The 23,403-nt window shown below is 47.3% G+C and overlaps 2 protein-coding genes and 1 long non-coding RNA gene across 9 annotated transcripts; 1 reads left to right on the forward strand and 2 right to left on the reverse strand.

The window, feature by feature from the left end:
* Positions 1–402: 402 nt before the first annotated feature.
* HNRNPH1 (heterogeneous nuclear ribonucleoprotein H1) lies at positions 403–17,227 on the reverse strand. 7 transcript variants are annotated; one of them, XM_034066820.1, is made up of 15 exons: positions 17,127–17,227; positions 16,410–16,521; positions 9,294–9,353; positions 8,227–8,364; positions 7,172–7,327; positions 6,830–6,973; positions 5,213–5,351; positions 4,017–4,195; positions 3,716–3,787; positions 3,503–3,636; positions 3,196–3,331; positions 2,963–3,046; positions 2,776–2,826; positions 1,794–1,883; positions 882–1,208 (listed from the first exon to the last, which is right to left on the reverse strand). In XM_034066820.1, the coding sequence occupies exons 2-15, from the start codon at positions 16,456–16,458 to the stop codon at positions 1,084–1,086; spliced, it is 1,557 nt and encodes a 518-aa protein (XP_033922711.1). In that variant the 5' UTR covers positions 16,459–16,521; positions 17,127–17,227; the 3' UTR covers positions 882–1,083. The 7 variants fall into 7 exon arrangements, with proteins under 7 accessions (XP_033922716.1, XP_033922711.1, XP_033922712.1 ...); XM_034066821.1 differs by having other exon boundaries at positions 17,111–17,129; XM_034066826.1 differs by lacking the exon at positions 17,127–17,227 and adding an exon at positions 8,562–8,656 and having other exon boundaries at positions 16,410–16,684.
* Positions 9,910–15,685, forward strand: LOC101868703 (deoxycytidine kinase-like). Its single transcript, XM_013128606.2, has 7 exons — positions 9,910–10,321; positions 11,024–11,139; positions 11,377–11,570; positions 11,817–11,964; positions 12,206–12,321; positions 13,805–13,904; positions 15,399–15,685. Exons 1-7 carry the CDS (start codon positions 10,222–10,224, stop codon positions 15,420–15,422), a joined length of 798 nt encoding a protein of 265 aa, XP_012984060.1. The 5' UTR covers positions 9,910–10,221; the 3' UTR covers positions 15,423–15,685.
* Positions 17,228–17,835: 608 nt separating the features above from the next.
* LOC115946231 (uncharacterized) lies at positions 17,836–22,654 on the reverse strand. Its single transcript, XR_004080325.2, has 2 exons — positions 22,406–22,654; positions 17,836–18,312 (listed from the first exon to the last, which is right to left on the reverse strand). It is a non-coding gene; the product is annotated as an uncharacterized lncRNA (long non-coding RNA).
* Positions 22,655–23,403: the final 749 nt, after the last annotated feature.

Raw genomic sequence — 23,403 nt, forward strand, 5'->3', positions numbered from 1 at the left:
GGTTTGAAAGGGCAAGTTGATTCATCGTGGCACATGCCTGGAAGCAATTTGCTCCAGTGCTTAAAAGCTGGACCCAAGCTGCTCATAAACCCCCCAATTCTTTAATGAGCATGATCTTCAACAAGCTCAATGTGTTGCAGCACACCTGCACTGAGCTGCCCTGTCGTCTGCTACAGTAATGCAGCTGATGAGGCAACACAGAGGCCTCACATGCCCAGTCCCAGCACAGCCAAACCAAGCTCTGACCCAAATCCCACCCTGCAGGTGCTGGTCACCACCACTGTCCCACTGGGGTGGAAATGCTCCTTAGGAGGAGTTACACTGCTCATGGCAGGCACATGTTAGTTGTTAAGAGGCCCCAGGTCCCCCTCTACAGGCACAGCTACAAGAAAGAGGGAGAGGTCCAGTTCTTAAAAGGAAGATTTATTTAACAAGTTTCACTTAGCGCAATACACCTAAAAAGGAAATCACAATACAATGAAAGATTAAATCAAGGCCTCAGAATTGTATACGAACACCAAGACCCAAATCCTAAAGTAGCCGTATTGCGTCTCGACATGTTTCCCCATTAACTTAAAAAAAAAAATCCAAAATAAAGAAGCTTTAACATGCCTTACAGGGTATTAAAAGAAAGAAACTAGAACTAACATGCCAAATGTTCACTTTGAATTTCAGACACAGCTCCTATAGCATCAGTTCTTTACAAAAAGAAGCATCTCCTTCCACACGTATTCAAAACAGTGTTGGATGTAATATGGTATAAGAGCAACATTTAACGTAATTCAAACAGCTTTAACCTAAATACGCTTATTACTGCTTAAATACACTCCTACAACAAAACTAACTTGAGAAACGCCCAAAGTTGTTTAACAGTTATAGTCTTTTACTCGGTTATTACATCCTAGGTGAATGGTTCGATTCGGTATGTTCAAAAATACTGAACCTGAAGGGTTTTTAAAAGACCAATCGTGGGTTCACTGACAGTCAAGCAGAAATCACAAGCTCGTATTGCAAAACTGTTAAACTTAGTTTTTTGTTTTTTTGTTTTTTAAAAAAAGGATGTGACCAAAAGTCAGCGCTCGGTTACATTCCCCAGCCACCACTCATGTTGGATATGTTGGACATGCCGCCCATGCCGTTCACTCCCATGGACGCGCGATTCCCACTGGTGTAGTAACTGCTGTTCATGGCGCCCTGGCTCCCGGGGTCTGGGGGGGAAACCGACAGCAGGTTCACAGCTGGTTCAGGCCGATTCGTAGCATCCTTCCCCCAACGCCTGTCCTTGCTGGGCCACCTCGTAAATACCGTCTACTGTGCCCAACGCTGCAAAGTGGCAGTTTACAGCTCCGTACCCAACGTCATGGAGTTTGTTGGTTGTTAATGAAAAGAGCCAGCTCTGTCTCACCCCGCTTCCGAGCTCAGCTGAACTGCCCCATGGAAGCGGGGAGGACCCAGCCTCCCATGTGCCCCACCCCACCCCTTGCTTCATGCTGTATTGAAGCCAGGCTGGCCTCCAGCTTCCACACCAAGAAAGCGAGCAGAGCAACACAAGCCCAGGGACCAGCACTGCCAACCCCTTTCAGAATGGTTCCCCACATTCCCACCCCCCCAGCACCAAGTTTCCACTTTGAATATATCCCCACCAGCTCCCCGTTAGTGCAGGTTCACACCAGCCAAGCTGTCAGCTTGCAGCACTGCCCAGCCTGAAGCACAATCCCTTGATGCCAGCGAGCAGCACCACGAGCCCTGCTCAGCCAGCTGCACCTTCTGACCCAGACAAAAGCTGCCCTTACCATAACTCATGTTGTTCTGGCCGCTGTATCCACCTCCATAACCACCACTCAGCTGCTGGCTGGCTGGGCTACCATAACCGGATTGACTTCCTTTGGAGTTAAGGATAGAAGCGGTAAGAGCTTGCTTGTCCAAGTCTGCTCATCATGAGCAAATCTACCCCTCACCTCAAGCTCACTACGGTTTCTAGGGGCTATAGCTAGCAGGATCAATCTGCTATTGTGTATCACAGACACCCCAAGAGACTTGAGCTCAGCTTTAGGGCCCTTACACAGGACTGCAGCTGTCAGCAACACACTGACTCATTAAAAGAAGTCACCCCAGCACATTCCCTGGCAGGGACTCAGTCCCATTCCAGACTGGCTGTGTAACATGGCAGCACTGTGTCTCACCACACAGGGGACCTCTGCTTCAGCCCACCAACCACTGCTCTTCACCTCATCACTTGTCTATGCTCCCGTAACACTTGCCATTAAAACACCAGCATTAACTTCAAGCATTTTGTTATCAAAGTACTACAACCCCAACCCCCCAAAACCCAACCACCACTATGATCTCCAAGAAACCAGACAAGTCAGGTATCAAGAAGGGTATCTGCTCTACAGAGTGGCATTGCTTGTTTAACTCATGTTGCAAACAGTTTAGATTTTCAAACACTCCTGGAGTTTGCTAGGGCAATCCAGGCAGTCTCTCCAAATTCCAAATCAGTTTTTCCCTTACCACCAAGCCCAGACTTGAACAGCAGGTCACAGGTGGTGCCACAGATGGTGCCACAGATACACCCTCCATCACCAGATGACATTCCAGTTTCCAAAATCAAGGGAGAGGGAAGTAAGGTAAGAGCACAGGCATCCCCTACACTACTTTCACACCACCACCCCCCTTCCCAAGAGCCTCTCAAGCCCACTACGCACACCACAGCCAGCATCACAGTTTATTCAGCCTATTAATTGTTCAAACATATTCCAAAAAGGTATATAGTACCTGCCAATGTGCTAGTGTTCCAATCCTGGACGACCCCTTCTGATTCCTTGACTGTGTGATTAAGACAGAATGTTGGATTTCGGTTTTTGGGCCAGGCACAGAACAAACAGGAGGTGTATAACATGAGCCAGCTTCATTAAATATCAAGTGCTGGCTCAGAAGCACACGTAAGACTGACTACACATACCCATTGCGCCCATCATCTGACTGCCATAGGCACCACCACTTCCTCCTGCTGTAGAATTCAGGAAGAGTTCTACATATCTGTGTTCTGGAAGAAGGAGAATTTGCCATGAGAACATTTCACATGGATCCCAGAGTCTGCCACACTATAAGCAGGGCTGCAGGAACACCACCAGCTCTCCAGCGAGAGGAGAGGCACAGCAGTGCTGCTACCCCTTGAAGAACAGGCACACTTACGCATATTTGCCTTGTCTTTGGACATTGCAGCCACTGCATCCTCATGAGTAGCAAATTCCACATCTGCCTCTCCAGTTACTCTGCCGTCTGGTCCGATTTCAATGTGTACTCTTACAGGGTTCAGAGGTGAGAAGAACTACACGGAACAGTCACAGAGATTAAAATGCACCAATGCAAGAGCTCAGTCCCACAGCAAACCGCTTCCTCTTAACAGAGCACTCGTTAACTGCTGTGCCATGGGCACCTCCAGTAACGGGTATGGAATGTGGAAGCCATGCACTGGAAGAAGGGTGGCTCTGGGACTCACATTATAGATGTCGTTCTCCGTAGCTCTGTAGGGCAGCCCTCTCATGTGGACGCAGTGGCCAGTCGTGCTCTGGAAGGTGGATGTCCCGTCGCCGTATCTGTGGTCCGACATCCCTGCAGAGAAGAGAGTCCATTCTAGGTCTTTCAGATGTATTTTAGGTTCTTTTGAGACATATTGAAAGTTCAGTTACTATTCCTATTAGAGATCTCTTACCTCTTCCAAATCTATCAGAACCAAAACCATAGCCATCATTATACCCATTGTAGTCATCATAACCTCCATAACCTATAAATAGATTGGACAACATGTTCATTTCAACTACAGAAAAATCCAAATGCACACGAGCACACTGCAGACAACTAGTATTAGGAAGTTTCTTTTCTTCTAGAAGAAATAAAGCCAACGACATGTACACATATACAAACCAGCAATTACAATGTATGGAGGACACTACCAGGTCCAAGTGCTGCTGCTTCTCGGATGAGCAGCTCTCTCTTGGACACCATCTACTTACCTCCTCCGTAGGCTCCACGCCTCATCCTTTCCAAGCTAGTTCCTCTACCAAGAGTGTTATATCCACGTGTGAGACCAGGTCTGTCGTAAGGACCAGGTCTCTGCATTGCCAGCAGCTTGCGTGGAGGGTCGTAGTGAGTGCGCACCTCTGCTCGACTACTCTTGAAGATCTCAATGTACCTACAAAGTGTTTCCACAGAGAGAAGTCAGGCTTTGATTCCTTCCACAAACACAACTTTACATTAAAACAAGCCATTCAGTCATAGCCTTGAAACTGGCAGTGTATTTTAAGCCAGGTTTCTTTACATTATGTAGGCAATGACATACTATTTTAAGCACTACATTACTTCCAAATCAGTGTATTTTCAAGAAATTACAGTTACTGAAGGGTTTACATGCTCCTAACATACTCTGCAGTATCCCAGCCTTAAGGGTGGGGGAGCAATACTGATTCCCAACCCTCCTCCCCCCAAATTTAAAGTGTTAGTCAGAAAAAAAGAAAAAAAAAGCGAACATAGGAGGGACTGTGTCCACTCAACTCAGCACTGTTTTGCTCACATGGCAATGGAAATAGAGGGTTAAAAACCTGGCCTCCACCAGGACTTCAACCCATCAGGATGCTACAAGAAGCTTGGCATATGCTACTGAACCCAGCCTATGCTTCAGAGACTCAGCACAGGCAAAAAGTGCATGCTTCAATGAAAAATAGTCACAAGTCAAATAGAATAAAACCCCTTTGTGACAATTTCTTGAAAGCTATGCTTATTACATTGAAGATTAATACAGTAAGTAAAATTTGTTACATTTCAACTTATAAGACAAGTTTAGAAAGTATCACATTTTCTTATGGTAGTAAGAGTACTGTGCATGTCTTTAGAGCTAAAGGCATAATTGGTGCTATTTGAGAAGTTAAAGCCATAGTCTCTCAACTTTGTCACATTCAAGCTATCAAGTTCTGTACTCTCCATTATTATCCAGTTTCCAAAGCACATTTCAGCTTGGCCCAATTTCATCTTTCATTTTGAGTAGATCCAAACAGCCTGTCCCACAGGCACATTAGCAATAGCTTTACTTATAACCAAGTTACAGACCAGAAGAGTGTTTCTGGTGAGATGTTAAAGCTGTCAGAAGAGAGAATATGGATTTAATGGTTTACCATAAGAAAAGTGACAGAGCCAACCAACCATCCATCCCCACCTGTGCCCTATTCTTTCCTTGTGTTTCTTTAGAGCCTTTTCAGCTATTTCCTGTGAAGCAAACTGCACGAAGGCCTCCCCCGTACTCCTCCCCTGGAAGTCCACCGGCAATGTTATCCCATTTGGCACGATTTCCAACCCTTCAACCCAAGGACAAATAACCCCAGTAGGGGGGCAATATTAACATCACAAGCCCAGTCATGAGTTCTTATAGCTTTAAATACACCAGAATTTTAACACTTGTAAGTGAATGGTATGTTGATTCCAGAACAGCAGAAGAAAAAGCATGTCAGCAACATACCATTCAGTTTATGTTCTTAACGCACCCTGCAGAGCACAGAAAACATTCTGAGTGTTGGGAACAACTCCTCAGAACAGGCATCTAATGCAGAGCACATTAAGAAGTTCACATATTATTACAAACCTTCAATTCTGTGAAAGTATTTAAGATGAACTTTAACTTAAATTCAAACACAGCAAGTTAAACAGCTCTATATATGACAAGTATTTTTACTAGAAGTCACTCAGGTAAAATTATTAGTCTTATGCAAACATCAGTTTCAGCATTAATTTCTTTTATCTGTAGGAGTGCTTAATTAAGAAAAAAATCATGAAGTAATTTCAGAAGTATTAGTTTCTGAACAAAAGAGGCACATTTTGTATATTAAGCACATTAACAGTTTTTAAGCTTGAATTACTTAACCATGTAAGAAAGAAACAAAACGCACATGCTTAGGAATTGCTCGTTTGAAATATACTGATTTAGAAAACAAAAAACAAGTTCTGAAGTTGTAAACTCAGAAATATTTATACCGTATTTTAAAGCAAAACAGCGAACTCAATCATATCCTGCTATAGGCAAAACATTTCAGCTAATTTTAAATCTTCACATTTAGAGATCTACTACTTTGAACACTAGTAAGTTAAACCCTAAATAAATCAACAGATTTCTTTCTCAGTCATTTATAATAGTATTCCAGTTCATAAAACATACAACAGCTGTAAAAAAGTGAAAATGAGTCAATGCAAAACGAAGTTTTTATGGATGATGAGATAAAGTTAGACAAAACCAAAGATTGTTTCAGGGTTTTCTTCCCCACGAAGCAGAGGGGGAAGATCCGCACTCGGGCAGAGTCCAGCACGTTGATGTTTTTCTGGAATCTTATTCAATACTAACTCCATGTTTCTGAGAGGGTATGGGCACACTGCACACCCTTCCTCGGACCCTGCTCCTGTACTGAACCCAGCACTAGGGGTGTTGTACAACCTCTGCTGAACAACATGAGCCACCTGAGACTGGGAGTGGAAATATCCTCCCACCTGAACTGTTCACTTTGAATTTAGAAAGTGAAACACTTGCTTTTTGCTACCCTTACTTGGGACTGTATATCACATTAAATATAAATAAGAGCTGATTTTTTGAGTTCCCTCCATTATTTAGTACTTTAGGAACTGAGCCTTCAAGCCCAGATAAGTAACAAGAACTGCTTAGTTACTCTTAACACCCAATCAGTTACTGCTGGAAATACTACTGGGCATCCATGGCTGTTTGTTTATTGTTGGTTTCTTTTTTAGCATAAACCAATAGTGCTATAGCTACTACTTTTATCCCACATACCTGAAAAAAACTGTACAATTTCTTCTTTACTACAGCCAAATGGGAGTCCTCTAAGACGTACAAAACCATCATTAGCTGTATCAGGGCTGTTGGGACCAGTATGCTTCAGAACCCAATCCATTTCAACGTTGTTTGACTTGAAAACTGTAAAAGGCACTTAGAATTAATGCATTCTGGAACATGCAACAATTTGTAACAGCCATTTGCCTTGAAACTAGTCAAGTTATGAAATACAAGTCCACTTGTCCTTTCACATGCATTTTAAAGAAACAAAAGGCAATTAACCAAAAACCCATTGAACACAAACACATTTAGTCAGTTACAAAACCAACTGAGTCAAACCTTCAACATATCTGTGTCCCATTGTTTCTCTGTCTTTTTTAAGAGCCAATTTCACATCCTCCTCTGATTCAAGTTCAGCAAATGCTTCTCCACTTGGTCTGCCCTCCCTGGTGTAGATGAAACGGATTCCCAAAGCCCCATTCAGAATCTTGCAATCTGGAAGTGAAAAAGGCAGGCCAAAATTGATTTGTTACAGGAACACTGCAATGCTCTTTACACACTGTGACTCTACAAGTTTCAGACATTCTGAAAGGGAAAGACTAACAACTACATGCTACATCAAGACAAAGCCAGCGGTATTCTAGCTCTAATTTTGATAGTGACCAGGAATAGTGACTGAAGAAATAACTAAAATCACGTAACTCTTCTTGCAGACTCTGAAAGTTAGCAAAACATGAAGAATAAATGCAAATTAGTTGTTTTCAAAGATTTACTGCCTCAAGTCAGGCTCATGTGTTGGCTATAGCTGATGTAAGACTTTCTCATCAGCATGAACTGAAGCAAGGAGTAATATCAATCAACAGAAGTGTAATGAACTGAATGAGAACAAAGTCCAACACACGAAATTCCTGAAGCATTTTAAGATCCCTCAGCCACTGAGAAAAGTATATTTATCACAGCTATTTACTACTGTAAAAATGTTAGTCACTTATAGAATGTTAATAATTAGGGGAAGTACACAACACATTGAGCACTTCACACAAGACATCCTATTAGGACATCAAGGACTAAATTGATTAGTTCAACCTAAAGTAACAACTTCAGGTTTCTGAGAGCTTCTTTCTTCATGCTGCGCAGGAAACTAAGGCAGCTGTGCATATCCCAATGACCTGATGACTGAGCTCCTTTGTGTCTAGTTCCTGCTATCTAGAGTACAGCTTTCCACACCATGTCCTAGCTGAGGCATCCGCTGCATTACAAACTTTATTAGCTACTGAAATTCCCTGAACTCTTCTTGGAACTGCTCACTGCAGCATTCCCACTGCCACAGCATCCCCCAAAGGAACCCAGGATTGAAAGAGCCCAGGCCCTCATTCCCTCACAGTTCTGCTTACCGGAGAAAAACCTCTGCACCTCCTCAGTGGAGCAGGACCAAGGCAGCCCCCTGACCTTCACCACATATCCCTCGCTGCTCTCCGTGTTCAGCATCACATTGGGGGTGAGGCTTGGCTCTGCTTCGGCTTCAGTGGTTGCTAGAGAAGAGCAAAGCAGACCCCTTGAGATGCTGCACAGCATGGCCGCCACCCGCACCCCCTCAGAGCGCCCGGCGGCCCCCTGACCTGTGTCCACCCACCCCCGAGCCTCCTCTACCTCGGACCGCTGCCCACCTCACACACACAGAGCCGCTCCCGCCCCCCGGCCCGTGCCCAGCCCCCGTCCCCGCACGCACACATGGTGGGGCTCCGCGGTGCTTTTAGGGCTCCGAGCCTGATCCGCTGTCCGGAGAGCGCCTAGTCCCAGTCAGGCGGCAGCGAGCGGGCGAGCCTGTGGCGAGAGCGCGCTAGGAAATGGCGGCGGGTACTCCCGCTTCCGCTGGGCCGGGCCTTCCGCCGCACAAAGAACCCCGATCAAAGACACCTCTTTGGTGGCCTCAACGACTCACAGTCCCCGTGGCCGCGCACCGTGGCCAGCAGAGGAGCGGCGTGGGGCGAGCGTGGCCGCGGACTACCTGCGGTGACCACCGGCTGCCGAGCGGGGCTGCGGAGTGGCTGCGGGTGGGTTGCGGGGGCGCATGCGCGGAGACACGCCGAGTGCTCCTGCCCCTCCTGCGCATGCTCCGCAGCACCGCGCCGCTCCTCCCCCACGGTTACGCATGCGTCCTCACTAATCTGTTTCCACCACCCCCCGCCCGGCTCCGTGCGCATGCGTCGCCTGCCTGCCCGCTCTCAACAAAGCCATGGCGCGCAGTACCGCGCAGAGCGCGGGCCGGACATGCGCGCATGCGCCTTAACGCCTCTCTACACACTGCGCGCGGCTCCCACCTCCCTCCTCCTCCGCCCTCCCTCCGGGGCCGCCGGTGCGCGAGGTAAGAGGGGATAAGGAGATGGGGGGCCGGTACCGACACTCGGCACGGCGAGCGAGGAGTCTGGCTGAACAAAGATGTGCGGGAACTAGCACTTACCAGCTTCAAATGCTGACGCTACCCCACGTGAAACAATCTGCTCGCTTCGGTCACTGAAGCCTGGTGTGTTTGTAGGAGATGGGGAAAGAAGAGACATGGGTCACAATTATCATAAGAGAAAGGAAAATATAACTCCCTCCCATCTCCTCCAGACACACCAGACCTAGCTAGGTTTCACCCTGAACCTCATTATCATACAGGCAATATGAATAACTGCAGCAGCACAACCACAGCTTAAACCTCTTCGAAAAATCCTCCATCCCTTTTTTTTTTTACCCTGGGAAGAACACACAGCTTCAGCCTGCCCATACAGGTGATGGAGAATCCATCCATGCCAGGAGTTTAACAGACTTGAGAGATCAGGCATGCCCACACGGATATGGAGATTTTGGAGGCAGGAAGCAAAGCTGCCCAGTGTGACATCTAACCCTGCACTTTGCCGGCCGACCTCCCTTCCCCATAGATACCAAAACTGATAAACAGCCCTAAACTAAATCACGTGGCCTCACCTCTTGTGTAACTATGCAAAATGTTTAACATGTCAATGCAGGTCAGCAACAACTACCTCTCCCCAGAGCGGGAGACTTTTTGGAAGAGGGCAAGGGAGTGAAATTCTCAAGTTTGTCTCTAAATAAGACAGAGAATCCGCTAATGCAAATGAGATCACTAAGTGGGACCTCTCTATGGCAACTTCCTCCACAGAGCAGCTCTGCTTTGCTTTCACACCCCTAACGCCAGCTTTAAAAGCCCTGAAGGCAGCAGCTCTGCAAAGGTGGTCTGGCGGGAACGACGGCGGAAGGGGCAGGGAACGCCTCCGCCTCTTCCCGGGGAGTGGTAGCGGGACGGGGCCACACCGCCCACCAGTTGGCGGGAGACTTAAAGTGGGCTCAACAGCCGGGAGCGCTGAGTGCTCCCGCCTGCTGTAGCCATGTCCACCCCGGCCAAGCGACACTGCCACAGCACCACCGGCTCCCTCGACTCCAGCTTCCAGAAGCGCCTCAAGAAGATTTCCATCGAGGGTAACATCGGTGAGCATGGGGAGGGGGAAGAACATGGGCTTGTGGCCGTTGGGACCCCAGGACAGGCCGCCCTGTGGTGGCGTGGGCAGTGGCGGAGGTGCTGTGGGAGAAGGGCGCTCAGGGACCTCTTGCACCCACCTCTACGGGAAGGCGGGGGGGTCCTGCTGATCCGAGACCAGCTCCCGGCCATACTGGGAAGCCGGCACCATGGCCCGGGGTACGGGAGAGTCCGTTACAGCGAGGGCGCAGAGCTGGCGTTAAGGGCCGTTGGGTGCGCTCCGAGGCGGTAACCTCAGGGTGCACAAAGGCCCCCTCAGGGACCGCGCGGGGCCCCTCACACTGCTACTGCGCCACCAGCACCGCGCATGCGCGGAGCCGTCCTCCAGCTGCTGCTCGGCGATGGCGCGCACCGAGCCCCGCCCCAGCTCCTAAGATGGCGGCGCAACGCCCTAACGTGGCCTTTATCGGCCGCCCGGCCCTGCTGTGGCCTCCTGCCGACGGCGATTACAGCCGTTTTCTCGGAACGTACACCAGCAGCACGTTGCAGGCAAACCAAACATCCCTTCTCCAGCCCCTGCTCGGGGTGCCTTGCAGCTCCACACCACAAACACCACAGCTGCATTGCCTGCAGCCTCCTTCACAAACCTCACAACTGCCCGTTTAACACCAGCCTAACCTGAACCCTCAGTGAGCTTTTCCCATCTTCTGCAGCTGCAGGGAAGTCAACGTTTGTAAAGCTACTAGAGAAACACAGTGATGAGTGGGAGATCATCCCCGAACCCATTGCCAAGTGGTGCAACATCCAGACAACTGAAGAGGAGCATGAGGTAGGTGTGCTGCACTGGGGAGCTTGGGCAGAGATGGATCACACACTGCAGTGAACAGCCAGAGAGCCAGACCACAATCTGGCTATCCAGAGTCATCCCCACTATCATACACCAATTGGCCAGACACTCGAACTGTAAAGGATGACACTACTGAATCCAATTGCAAATAACCCCTACTCGAAGCAAAAGAATAAAATTCTGTAAAAATGCTAGTATTAAATTTTATCTTGTCCCCAGGAACTTTCGACATCTCAGAAGAGCGGAGGGAATCTACTCCAAATGCTGTATGACAAACCCACACGATGGGCTTACACATTCCAGACTTATGCTTGCCTGAGCCGAGTGAGAGCACAGTTAAAACCTGTCTCAGCCAAACTTCAGGAAGCAGAACACCCAGTGCAGTTTTTTGAGAGATCTGTGTACAGTGACAGGTAATTACTCTCATGATGCACAAGGGTTCAGATTAACAGCTCCAGGTCTTTATGACAAAGACCTGGAACTGGGAAAACACTCAATAAGGATCAGATTTGATTCAACAGTGGGAGGTGGATGGGACTCAGCGTACTTGATAAATGACAGAGTAGGCAGCTGCGTTTATTTAAGTATCATGATTCTGATTCAATTTTAATAGTTCCCTTTGGTCATTCCTGGCCCAAGACTAATGTCTTTCATTGCAGATATGTATTTGCTTCTAATCTGTTTGAGTCTGGAAATATTAATGAAACAGAGTGGACTATATATCAGGACTGGCACTCATGGCTTCTGAGCCAGTTTGAATCAGATATAGAACTGGATGGCATGATCTACCTAAGAACCACACCTGAGGTATGTTCACTAAAGATGAAATAATCAGAACTAGATGTTTAGCTGAAGCAGCTCACGTTTAGTTTTGGTTGCCTTTTAAAAGTTATTTTGGATGTAACTTATGTTCAGCCAAGCATTTAAAAAAATCAATTGTAACATCTAACATTACTCCTTCCAATTTAAGGACTATTTAATCTGTTTGGCTGATTTAACCTTCAACACATGATTAATATTTGGTCGTATACTTTTTTCCTCTCCCCAGAAATGCATGGAAAGGCTTCAATTGAGGGGAAGAGAGGAGGAGCAAGGAATTGAACTTGACTATTTGGAAAACCTCCATTATAAACATGAAAACTGGCTTCATGAAAGAACTATGAGGTATGAATCCATTTTCTATAGGCAAGTTTCAGCTTACAGACAAGGCTCTTCCTTGCTTTGTGCTGAAGTTAATTAGGGATAAAACTAAATTTAGACCCACTCCATGTTTTTTGCCACAGAGATGTTGGTTCTAGGTTCCATGCAGAGGAAAGGTCATCCTGGCAAGGAAGTAAAAATTGCCAAGAGATGGAACTTCATCTACTTTAACGCCTAGTTAAGCATTAGCTTCAACTAGAAAGCTATGTAGCTTTAACTCCAGCAAGGATATGCATTTTGTTAACTGGAAGTACACAGGAATAGAACAGAGCTGAAAGTTGTGTTCAGTCACTGTTCACCTAAGTTACCTACTTAGCAGGTTCCCATTCCAATGTAAGGGAGGGCAAGGTCCCAGCTAGCTTTCAACTAGAGTGAATTTCAACAACTGTTAAATATTAATCCTAGCTTCAAAATAAACAATGAGCAGAAAGGCTTTTGGCAGGCACTATTACCTGCAAGACAGTCAGCAACTAAGTCACCTCAATATATTTTCCCACCCCAGCTGCCTTACTCTTACTAGTTTCCCCACCCCAGGCATCTCAAAATAGGGAAGCAGACTTTATACTTCTCCATTGAAAAGCCTGGAATGCTCTATTGAATGGGAAGCATAACAATTCCAGGAAAAGTACGTTATCAGTCACATCTACTTTCCTAAGCTTAATGCAGGACAACCCAAATGCTTAAGAGACAAGAAGGCACTGCATATTGTGAAATTCTGGGAACATTTACCTTGTATACTCATTTCAAACTCATGAGCTAGCATTTCCTGTATTTTTCAGGAACATTTAAGTCTGCAAACACAAGTTACAATAGAATGGTGGTTCTGCACACTTACTGCATTTTAGAAATGCTTTTCACACCTACAAAGAGATAATAACTAATGCTTTAAGGGAACAACCATCCGGTGCACAACTACTGCTCCCATCTGCTCCTAGCCTGTAGCCAAAATGGTCTTATCTCCCAGCCATTTTAAATACCAGTCTTAGAACTTGTTTAAGAGGTCCTCCCCACAAAAGGAAGCTTTAAAACTGCATCTTAGTAAATGTATTAGGAGTTAGTTAACTAGACTGGGAGAAACACACGGTAATATCAATTTTTAAACACTCTTACCAAAATCATAATGCTGGTAATTGATTCCATAACAAAAAGAGCAAATGAAGTTAAGGTAAGAAGCATAAGCCATCTCTTCTACCCTACTTGTACAATAAAAATAGATATTAAAAGGCCAGTTTTGTAAACTGCATTAAAGTTACAGTGGTACAATGTTGACTGGGTTGTATAAGAGCAATTAAGGACAGGCTTATACTTAAGTCCTGGGATCCAGTACATGTGGTAATCTGAGTAATGCTGCACCCTTAGGATGACTTGGAAAGCAACCAAAGATCTAGATTGCTTTATACACATTGCTTTATACCATTTACTAAGCATTATGTTTCTCATTTAACAGAGTTGACTTTGAGAACCTTAAGGAGATTCCCATTTTAGTTTTGGATGTTAATGAAGATTTTAAGAATGACAAGATTAAACAGGAGTACCTTATCGATAAGGTGAGCATTAAATAATGTTTCCTCCTATCTGCTTTTCATCTGCAGTAGTAGCTTCAAGTTATCAATTTATATTCTTGAATTGTGTGAAGTGCTTGTTTGGGGCTAGTATAGTCAGTCTCATTCACAGACTTAGGAAGTTACATGGCTGCAGAAAAGGCTTCCTGCTTTTCTTCAAGAGGAATTGTTTAACCCCACCTCCTTATCCTCACAACTCAAGGGAAAATTGTTTGTAACGAGGGGCAGTTGCAGGGGATGCAAGTACACAGCAGCTGGCTTAGTCAGACTACTCTCTGCCAAGTCTGTGCTGCCACACTGTTCATTATATAGTTCACAGAATGATACTGTCCAAGTCACATCAGCCATGATGTCCTCAGAGAATCCTACAGTCAGCTTAGAGCTGTTTATGCCTCCCCACCTATACTCTAACCATCTACGGTCTTCCTGGACTGAGCACAGTACATCTGACTCGCAGAGATAACCAAACCTTTTACATACTTCTCAATGCCTTAAGTGACATTTCTAAGAGCTAGGAGGGTCAACAGCCATTTGAGAAACAAGGTGATAATAATTACGTCACTCGACTCAAAATGGTGTTTGCTAGGTAAGACTTAGGAACTAAGCGCCTAAAGGAGTGCTCCTGGTGGAGGCATGTCATGTAGTATCTAGACCACACCAGATCAAATCCCAGCCTCCCAATACTTAAAGGCATTAAAATTATTTCCCCCGGGACACATTACCTTTTCTTTACCACTGCCCCAACAAAACTGTTCTTGTAAGATGGACAGAAGTACCTTACTCCCGACCTGTACAAACCATCTTCTCCATCTTGCTGTGTCATCCATTTGAGATTACTGAAGAATGACTCCTTCAAGTCAAGCCTAATTCCTCCAATTAAGTATTTCTATATAAACCGAAAAGGGGAGCACAAGATTCAGTTGCGGAGGTATTTGTTGTTACATTATATCCTCATGGACACTATCAATTAACAGCTTACAGTTATGAGCCAGACTACACTCATTAAATGCCATCTTTTTATTTGCCCCACTGAAAGGCCACAGGTGGCATCTCCACCAAACTCCCCTCACACCCAGTATATGAAAGATCAGCTCCACTTTCAGTTTGGGGCAGGGGTACTGTACCATGCTTAAAGCTCTGCCCGGCAGTTGGTTTGGTTTTCAGACAATCCCTCTCTTCACAGGCAAGAATCACCTAATGAAGTAGAACTCATTTTTCTTTAATGAGGTAACATTCCATAAAGCATTCCAGAAGCTGCCTTTCAGACATACCTGTTATTTTAGAATAATTAAAGTCAAGTCTACCTAGACAAATCTCAGGTTCAGTCATATCCTATACTGAAAAACATTTCAAGTCATACAGAGAGGCAGACCAGCAGTAGGGACTGTAGCAAACCATTTGTATGCTAAGAACAAATTGGGGAAAGCCTAGTGACTTTTCTTCTAATGCAGAAAATATATTTGCTTTCTGTTTTCACAGGTCAAGTCTTTCCTGGTATCTTAGAAGGATGAAAATTAATTTGAATGTCAAGTTCTTGAAGGTCAAGAGCTACACTTATCAATCAGAATGATTATTTAAACTGAATGCACTGCATATATAGCTTATTTCAAGGCAAGATCGAAACGCAAAGGATGGTCTGGGTGGGATTTTGCTAGTCTTACCTGTGCAGGTTCTAACATAATTTTATGGGATGCTTTGATAATATATTTTATATCTACTCTTTGCTGTTTATAATAAATTAATATCGACTAAAAACTGGCTTCAGTAACAGAAGAGTTAAGCTGTTGCCAGCGGCTGACACAGCAGCACACAGGCGAGAGACACTGAGGCAGAGTTGTTTTGCAATAACTGGCATAGTTCACCGTTTTAAGACGAGACTGTTATGGCGTCCAGAAAGCTTTACTTTCAACTTCTGCTTTATTGAATGGCTCTTTTCACAGCACTTGCACTACTTAGTGACGGACGCTACTGTAGTCGCAAGGGTTACACCTGTAACGAATTGCAGCTCACACATCCCTAGTTTACCACCACCCCCGGAATAAACAAATTGCCCTCCCTCCATTTTCCTCTCACTCCCCCGCGTAACAGCAGGGAACAGGCGGGGAAGGCCCCGCCGGCGCTTGCACCGGAGGCGGCGGCAGGACAACGACCCTGCAACCGCCCTCCCCTCCCCCGCCCGAGCGCAGCCGCCGCCCCGAGGCCCCGCCGAGGCCCGCGGCGGCCACGACGCACGCGGCGGGGGGAGGGGAGCGGCTCGGCGCACGCGGCAGGGCCAGACTAGGCCGAACCGCCCCCCTCAGCCCCCACCTCCCGCCGGGGCCGCGGTGCGCGGCCTCCCGCCGCCGCCAGCAGGCGCCAAGGAGGGGCTCGAAGGCGCCGGGGCCCCGGATCGGGCGAAACCGGCCGCCCCACCCCCACCAGCCCCACCTCCCTCTTCCCCCTCGCCACCGCCGCCACCCCACCCCCTCCCTCCCCCCAGCCGGGCCTTACCCAAGCCGGGGATCTCTCCCTCGGTCTCCTCAGTGTGGCAGGGGTCCATCTTGGCCGCGCCTTTCCCCGCAGGGGCCGCGAGAAGATAAAGCTCGGTGGGGGCGCTCGGGCGCTGCGCAAACGGAAACCAAAGCTCAGCGGCCGCCGAACGGGCGCTCCGGTGGGCCTGGATCGGGGTTCTCCGGTCGCTTCCTCCTGGTGTTCACGGGGATGCGGCACGATGAACCCGCGGCCTACCCCCCGCCCAGCCCGCCTGCTCGCTCCTGCGCACCGGCCCCTCCGAGCCTATAAATAGCCAGCGGGTGCGCTGCGCGGCGCGCTGACGTCACGCACCGCCCGCCCCTGCCCCTGGCAGCCAATGGCAGCGTGACAAATTGAACCAGCCAGTCACGTCCGGCGATCTTGCGCGCAGAAGGTGATGCGTAAGGGGGGGGGGGGGGGGAAAGCGACCGCCCCGAGGGGGGGCTTTGCAATGGCTGTGGAGGAGATTGGCGACATGACCCCCCCCCCAGTACCCCTCCGTAACCCCGGGGCCCGCGGCTCGGTCCGGGGGGACAAGCTCAACCCCTCTGCTCGGGGACCCGCCTCGGGTGTTTTGCTACCCAAAACGCAAATATGGCGGCGGCTTTGTCCCTCCCGCCCGCCCCGCCGATCGCTCCCCATCACCACCACCATCACCCCCACCACCCCCCCCCCCCCACCAGCTCCCCGGCTCACGGCAGGCTGCGGCCGCGGCGCTCCGGCGACCAGCGGGGACCGGCGACTCCGCGCACTGCAGCAATGCCCGCCGCCGTCAGGTGGGCCGGGCTCCGCCTCCCGCCGCGCCGGGGGAGCGGGGGGGTGGGCACGCAGGGGCACGGCGGGGCTCGGGCCCCCGCCCGAGAGGCTCTGCCCGCCGCCTCGGGCCGCTCCGCTGGGCTGTAGTCCCGAGGGCGGCCTGCGGCAGGACCTTGCGAGGGGCTGCCTCGGAGTGCCCCGTAGTGCTGACAGTGAGGGTGCGAACCGCAGCGGGAGAAAACCTGCTAAACCCGGACCCAAAGCGGCTGTCTGGGGGTTTGTTCGGGCTCGGGCAGGTTTCTTTGTGGGATCTCCGCCTGGGAATGACCGGGCAGGGTGGTTCGAATGGCCGCTGCACCCTGCAGTCCACTCACCCTGAGCCTAACCAGACCAATCCCCTCTGCAAAATGTTGCCACAAAGAATCATTACCTAAAACAACTGTAGAGAAAAACTGTAAGTGAACCAGTGCGATGGAACAGATAAGTGGTGACCTTCGGACTGTGGAGGTGTGGCGTCTGTTCACAGCTTCATTTCTAAGTGGTTTGTGTAAAGCAAATCCCTTGGCTAATCCCTGTTGAAGTGTTGCATTTCCAACAGTGAGTTAATTTTTGTCTTCTTCGAATGTCTGTTAATAATCATACACCGAGGTACATCTACTCTGTGTCATTTTATTAGTCTGATTGGTCTTTTTAGCCCCCATTACAGCATTTGAATAATGACGGAAAATGGGTTCTCTGTTGTTTACGCACCAAGATCCACGTGATTCATGGCTTTGAAGTGGGCTTTACTTGCTGGTTTCTTGCTATCTAATGTTCTTATTTTTCTTATCTAAATAAAGCCTGGTTTGCCCAGTACTTCTTCAACCATATGTTTGTTGTGGTCAAACAGCATTCTGACATAAGTTTTCTTTTTAGAGGCCTCTTAGGAAATGAAAATCATAATATGCTTACACCGGAATGAAGTTCTTTCTGCTGCAGGCATATTCTTCCAGTGTTAGAGGAAAGATCATATGACTTCTTTGCAAATACGTAATTGCTACTAAGTGTAGGCAAAATACCTGCCTGCTCTGAAACTCAGCACAGCAGCAGGATGTTGGGTACAGCCATGTCTCGGGGAAGAATGTAGCTGTGAACAAAAGCAAGCAAAGACAGAAATAGTTACCAGAAGAGTTATAATTAGCCAAAATATAGGCAGTGCTTGAAAGATGAAAATAATTAGCAATTCAAGTGGAGTTACTGTTAACAGCAGCAGCCCTTCTCCTAAGAGGCCATCTCTGGTTAGTGTTGTTGTAAGTAAAGGCTGTCTCCTGTGGTATGTGAACACTTGCGAAGTGTAAGACAGGGGATAAAAATGTTGCTGGAAATGTCTAATGCAGGATTTTATTAGGTCTCTTGAGAAAGGAAATTACTGTGTAAGTTACACATGTAAACTTCCAGGTCTTGCTTCCATGATTTCTTCTAGGACTCGGGCATCTTTAGTTTATCTGGCTTTTTTGTTTTATGGTGCCAGCCTGACACATCTACCTTCCTGCAGCTTCAAGTACTTTTTTTTTTCTCTGAAAGTGTTTTTTTTCTACTTCAGAATTTCACTGGCCTGTTCCTGTGAAGGAGAGAACACCTGCCACCGAGGCTGCTGGGGAGAGGAGCTGCTCTCATGTTCCCACTTGCATTCCCAGAAGATAAATTTCACCTTGTTCAGCCCTGGGTACGGCTGTAACCTAAGCCAAGCTCAGCTTGCTGGGTTTTGTGTGGTCCAGCTGGTAAAAAATGTGCAGAGAGGAGCCTTCCTGGGTAGAAATGTAAATCCCATGGGTTGAGATAAGAACAATCCAGTAATGAAAGTATAATACAAAACTACTACTACTAATAAGAATTATAAGGAAAATAATGAGGGAAGAGAATATAAAACTAAGTTTGGGTCAGGTGTCCTGTCTCTGCTTCCTTCCCGCTTCTTGTGCCCCTTCTCGCTGGCAGAGCATGAGACTGAAAAGCCTTTCATCAGAGTAAATGTTACCTAGCAACAACTGAGCCATTCATGTGTTATCAGCATTGTTCTCAGACTAAAGCCAAAACACAGCACTGCACCAGCCTCTAGGAAAGAGAAAAATAACTGTCACAGTTGAACACAGAAAAATATGTATAGTGTTAAGCTGGACTGAAGTAAAGCTCTTCCTTGAAGCCTGCTCCCCTCCCTGCTCAGGACATTTGTTTGATACCAGCCATAAATCTCTATTTGCTTGCTTAAGTTCATTTTTTAGGGACAAGAATATCACAGAGTATCTACAGCTCTGGTTAAAGCGTTTTACAGGCATCTAATTGTACGAAGACACTTTGTGTCTCTGGAAATTATGCAGATGTTTATTTCTGAGTAAGTTTTTGAGATATTATTGCAATGCAAAAAAATAATAACTAAAAGTTCTCTTATGGGTCAGTATTTGCGATTTCAGGGAGAACAGTGACCTGCTCTGAAAAGATGACAGAACTCATTATCCATCATCCTGACCCTGCCATCGCTGTCTGCACCTTCCCTTTCTCTCTTTCCTAACTAGATGTTATCCATTTGTTCCTCTGCTTCTGTCATAAGCTTCATCCTTCATATCTCACCTCATCAGCTGCGTGTTACATGTTCCTCACGTCTGCATGTAAGCATAATTCAGGATCTTGCAGGTAATCTGCAAACCTGATTAACTCAACAAATACTGCTAGCAGCTGACTTGCTTTATCATCTGACGTCTGAAAACAGGGGATGCAGGGAAGTCTTACACTACCAATGGTTTCTGAGTTTCTCTGTGAATGTGACTCCCAGTCAAAAGCCCTTGAATTCAATCATAACCTTTCTGTCACTCCCCATGGCCCTAGAAACAGCTTCTGGTGTGATGGTGCAACAAATACAAGTAAACAATGCCATTAAATATGTATAATGTGTGTTCTACCATATTAGATAACAGGGCCACCTTCATCATCTTCTATGCTGCAAATTCCCAGCTTTGATAATGCACCCTCCCTCTTACTTTTGCTTCGGGTAATTTAAGAGGTTTTTTGGTTACACTTCACCTTTATTTATTCATTTTCACTTTTTTGTCTCTTTATTCATTACTCTAAAAATGGTGGTCTGCAGCGATGACTAGGCAGAGCTTGTATTTGCCACATTTCCTAAGCTGTAGTTCATTAAGAACCAAGCCAGTATAGAAGCCAATTGGAGAGGTTGATAGATACAGCTCTAATGAAAAAGCAGATACCCAAGTCCCTCCTTTCTGTTGTACACTGTTGTACTGTTTGACTCTATCACCCTTCTCTTATACCACCAGCTTATCCACAGCCTGTGCTCACCATCCCTGTCACTACTATGATGGAAGATCGCCTCTCTTCAGCTCTCCTGGTGGTCGCAGGGCTCCATTGAGATTTTGCCTCTCTGATGCTTTTCTGTTCATTAAGGTAACTCAGGCCTGTTACTGTTCTGGTTCTGCAACACTGTCATTATGGCAGTTGGCAGAACGCATTTGCTTCTTACCAGCAGAGCTAGCTACCTTGCTGTGAATGCGGTTACATCTGTAGAAGCATCTTCTACCAGCTCACTTTAGGTACCTGCATGTTTTGGCTGACTCTGAGCGAGGTGGGCATGAGTCAGCTCTGATCCAGAAGCCATCTGGCTGTGCAGTGCTGTACTGAGCTCATCAGGCTGCTCTCAGAGAAGGTTTCTTTACTCAGACAGAAGGTTTACAGCTCTTTGGCAGTTCAGCCCTGTACCCACCAGGAGAGAGGTGGCCAAGTGTTCATTTGCGTCCCTTGCAATAAGCCTTGTCTGCATTTCCTTATGTCCTCTCAGAAGGAGAATGACCTGTAAAGCTGTGAATACTTCACAGTGGGGTGAGTGAGTCCAGACTTGGCAGAGCTGCTGTGGTATCTGTGGCAAAGCAGGTAACACAGTGCCTGAGCTCTTGTTATTCTAGGTCACTTGTGAAACGGTGCCTATTTTGCCACTCAGCAAGGGCAGGCTCAGGAGCAGTGACAACAGCTCACTGGTTTTGTCCTTGCTGACATGATGATCCCAACTTCCACCCCTTGCAGGTAACATTGTTGCAGCTGCTTGGGGTCGAACAGCTTTCTCTTGTCAAGTGGTACAATGTCAAAGCTGAGGTATATGCTTAGGCACAGATCCTCTTTGAGTGCTCCGAGTCTTCAACTGCTGACCCTACTTTTGCTCTTCCTACCTATTCTACCTTTAGCTCTTAGGCTCTGGAAATCCCTGAGCACAGTCAAGCACAGCATCAGTGAGGGCTGGAGCTTGGCAAGCTCTTTCCTGAGCTATCACAGAAAATATGCAAGTTTTCCATTGGAGGGAGTATCTTCACAAAAGAGCATGTTAAGCCCTGTCCACCTTGTGGCTCTGTTCTTACCAGAAAAAAAGGTAAATATTTAGTGCTCTCTGACAAGAAATAATTGCTGGGAGGTATAAAACTGATGAAGATAAGCCAAATTGTGGATTTTCCTGGCCTCCCTGTCTTGATCCCACATACAAAGTGGTGGATAGTTTTGGTTTTGTTTGGATTTTACCCCACTATCTAACCCAAGAATGACTTTTACTGCATAGGGCCGTGGCCTGTGCTAATGTAGGCAAGGGGCCTGTGCTCACAGACTTGTCTGAAGCACCCTGCAGTCCATCCATAGCTTCATCTCTGCTGCAACACCATGGCATTCAAACCAAAGTGCTCTCAAACCGCAGGTATGACACAGGTCAGCCACAGTCATACGCTGCACCTCAGCCCACTGCAGTCTCTTCAGTGAGGGCTGTGCTCTTGCACCTACACCCTCAATTCCCCTCAACGAAGCACTCCTATCTCTGCTCCTGCTCTGCTGCACACCTGACAGATCTGAGTGTCCATATGTATACTCAGATCAAGAGGGTTTTGGATCTTCCTGCCTGTAATGCCCTTCTCAGTGTCGGCATTGATATATAGTTCAAAATGTCCACATTGCAAGCAGACAAGCACTAAAATACTGTGATGTTGACAGCGAGGTCTCTGCAGACTCAGCACATAAAATGGGTCACTAGTGTGGTTATTTCTGTTACACAACTCCAGCTTACCTTTCTTTTTCCTTGTCCTTGAAATCATCTGAATGTAAACAAGTAAAATTAAGACAAGGGGTAACAAAATCAGGATGAGGAACGTCGAGAGGAAAGTAAAGTGTCCCACAGTAGTGGTCTTTAGCATCCTCACAGTGCCAGCCAGCTGGTTCACCAGAGCTCTGATCCTGGAGCTGCTGCAGAAATAAAGGGCCATTGAGAAGTCCGGCTCCAAATTAGCATCTGAATTCCGTTGTAGCCTGTTGTCAGATGGGCAGGAGGTGGGTGCTAGTCTCTCAGTGCTGATACAAAAAGGTGGCTTTAAAAGGTCCTTATTTTTCTGAGGCAAAGAAATACACTGCTAAACTATGGACACTGTGTTTTCCTTTTTTTTTTTTTTTTGCCTTCCTTCCTTCTTCCTTTCTCCTCAGTTTCACTCCCTTTCCTGGATCAGGCTGAGCTGTAGATAGACACGTCTGGGTATTGTCAGCCCTGTCTGACCTACTTCTTTCTCTCCCCTTGGCCCTGTGTTATGGATGCTGGTGCTATGGAAACCTGGGTGACATACCAGTGCCACAAAGCCAGAGCCACCAGCTGCACCCTCCTCTCCCAGCCCCACATGAGCTTCCCTCCCACACACACCTGCAAGGAAAGTGGTGCTGCTTCCCAGGGAAATTCAAGGATGTGCTCCATCCATCCCACCAAGTCGTGCTCTGAAAGGACCAGGGTGCGCTTCCTTGGGCTCAAGTCCAGTTTTCCCCCAGCCCCAAGGCACAGTGCTGGGGTCCCCATGTAACCCCACTGCTGTCTGCACACCAGCCCTGTCTCTGTATGTACCTGCACAGGCCACCACATGGTGGGTAGAAAAGTACACGTGGGCGCCCTTGAAGTGTGTTCAAGATAAAAACAAGCAACAAACTTCAGTGCTGCGATACAGAAACGAACCCAGGTAGGTTCCTGTGAAGACAGAAACGGGAACACGTGTGTGCCAGTGGATGGCAGCTGCTCCATCAGGGACAACAGAGCTCTGCGTTTGCACTGTCACACACTCTGCTGCGTGGCAACAAGCCCCACAGGGCTGGAGCTTGTTTACAACTTCAACATCTGCGTTTCTCCTGATAAAAACGTTCTCGCTGGTTCTGCAGGTTTCCC

This window comes from Melopsittacus undulatus, chromosome 10 (assembly GCF_012275295.1).
Source record: "Melopsittacus undulatus isolate bMelUnd1 chromosome 10, bMelUnd1.mat.Z, whole genome shotgun sequence".
NCBI classification, from domain to species: domain Eukaryota; kingdom Metazoa; phylum Chordata; class Aves; order Psittaciformes; family Psittaculidae; genus Melopsittacus; species Melopsittacus undulatus.

Excerpts from the sequence above, each read along its gene's own strand:
- LOC101868703 (XM_013128606.2), top strand. The coding sequence starts at position 10,222 with ATGTCCACCCCGGCCAAGCGACACTGCCACAGCACCACCGGCTCCCTC. Across the intron at positions 11,140-11,376 it reads CAACTGAAGAGGAGCATGAG|GAACTTTCGACATCTCAGAA; the intron begins GTAGGTGTGCTG and ends TCTTGTCCCCAG. Across the intron at positions 11,965-12,205 it reads ACCTAAGAACCACACCTGAG|AAATGCATGGAAAGGCTTCA; the intron begins GTATGTTCACTA and ends TCCTCTCCCCAG.
- HNRNPH1 (XM_034066820.1), bottom strand. The coding sequence starts at position 16,458 with ATGGACCCCTGCCACACTGAGGAGACCGAGGGAGAGATCCCCGGCTTG. Across the intron at positions 8,365-9,293 it reads AGCGTCAGCATTTGAAGCTG|CAACCACTGAAGCCGAAGCA; the intron begins GTAAGTGCTAGT and ends GCTCTTCTCTAG. Across the intron at positions 3,047-3,195 it reads CAAAGACAAGGCAAATATGC|AACACAGATATGTAGAACTC; the intron begins GTAAGTGTGCCT and ends TCCTTCTTCCAG.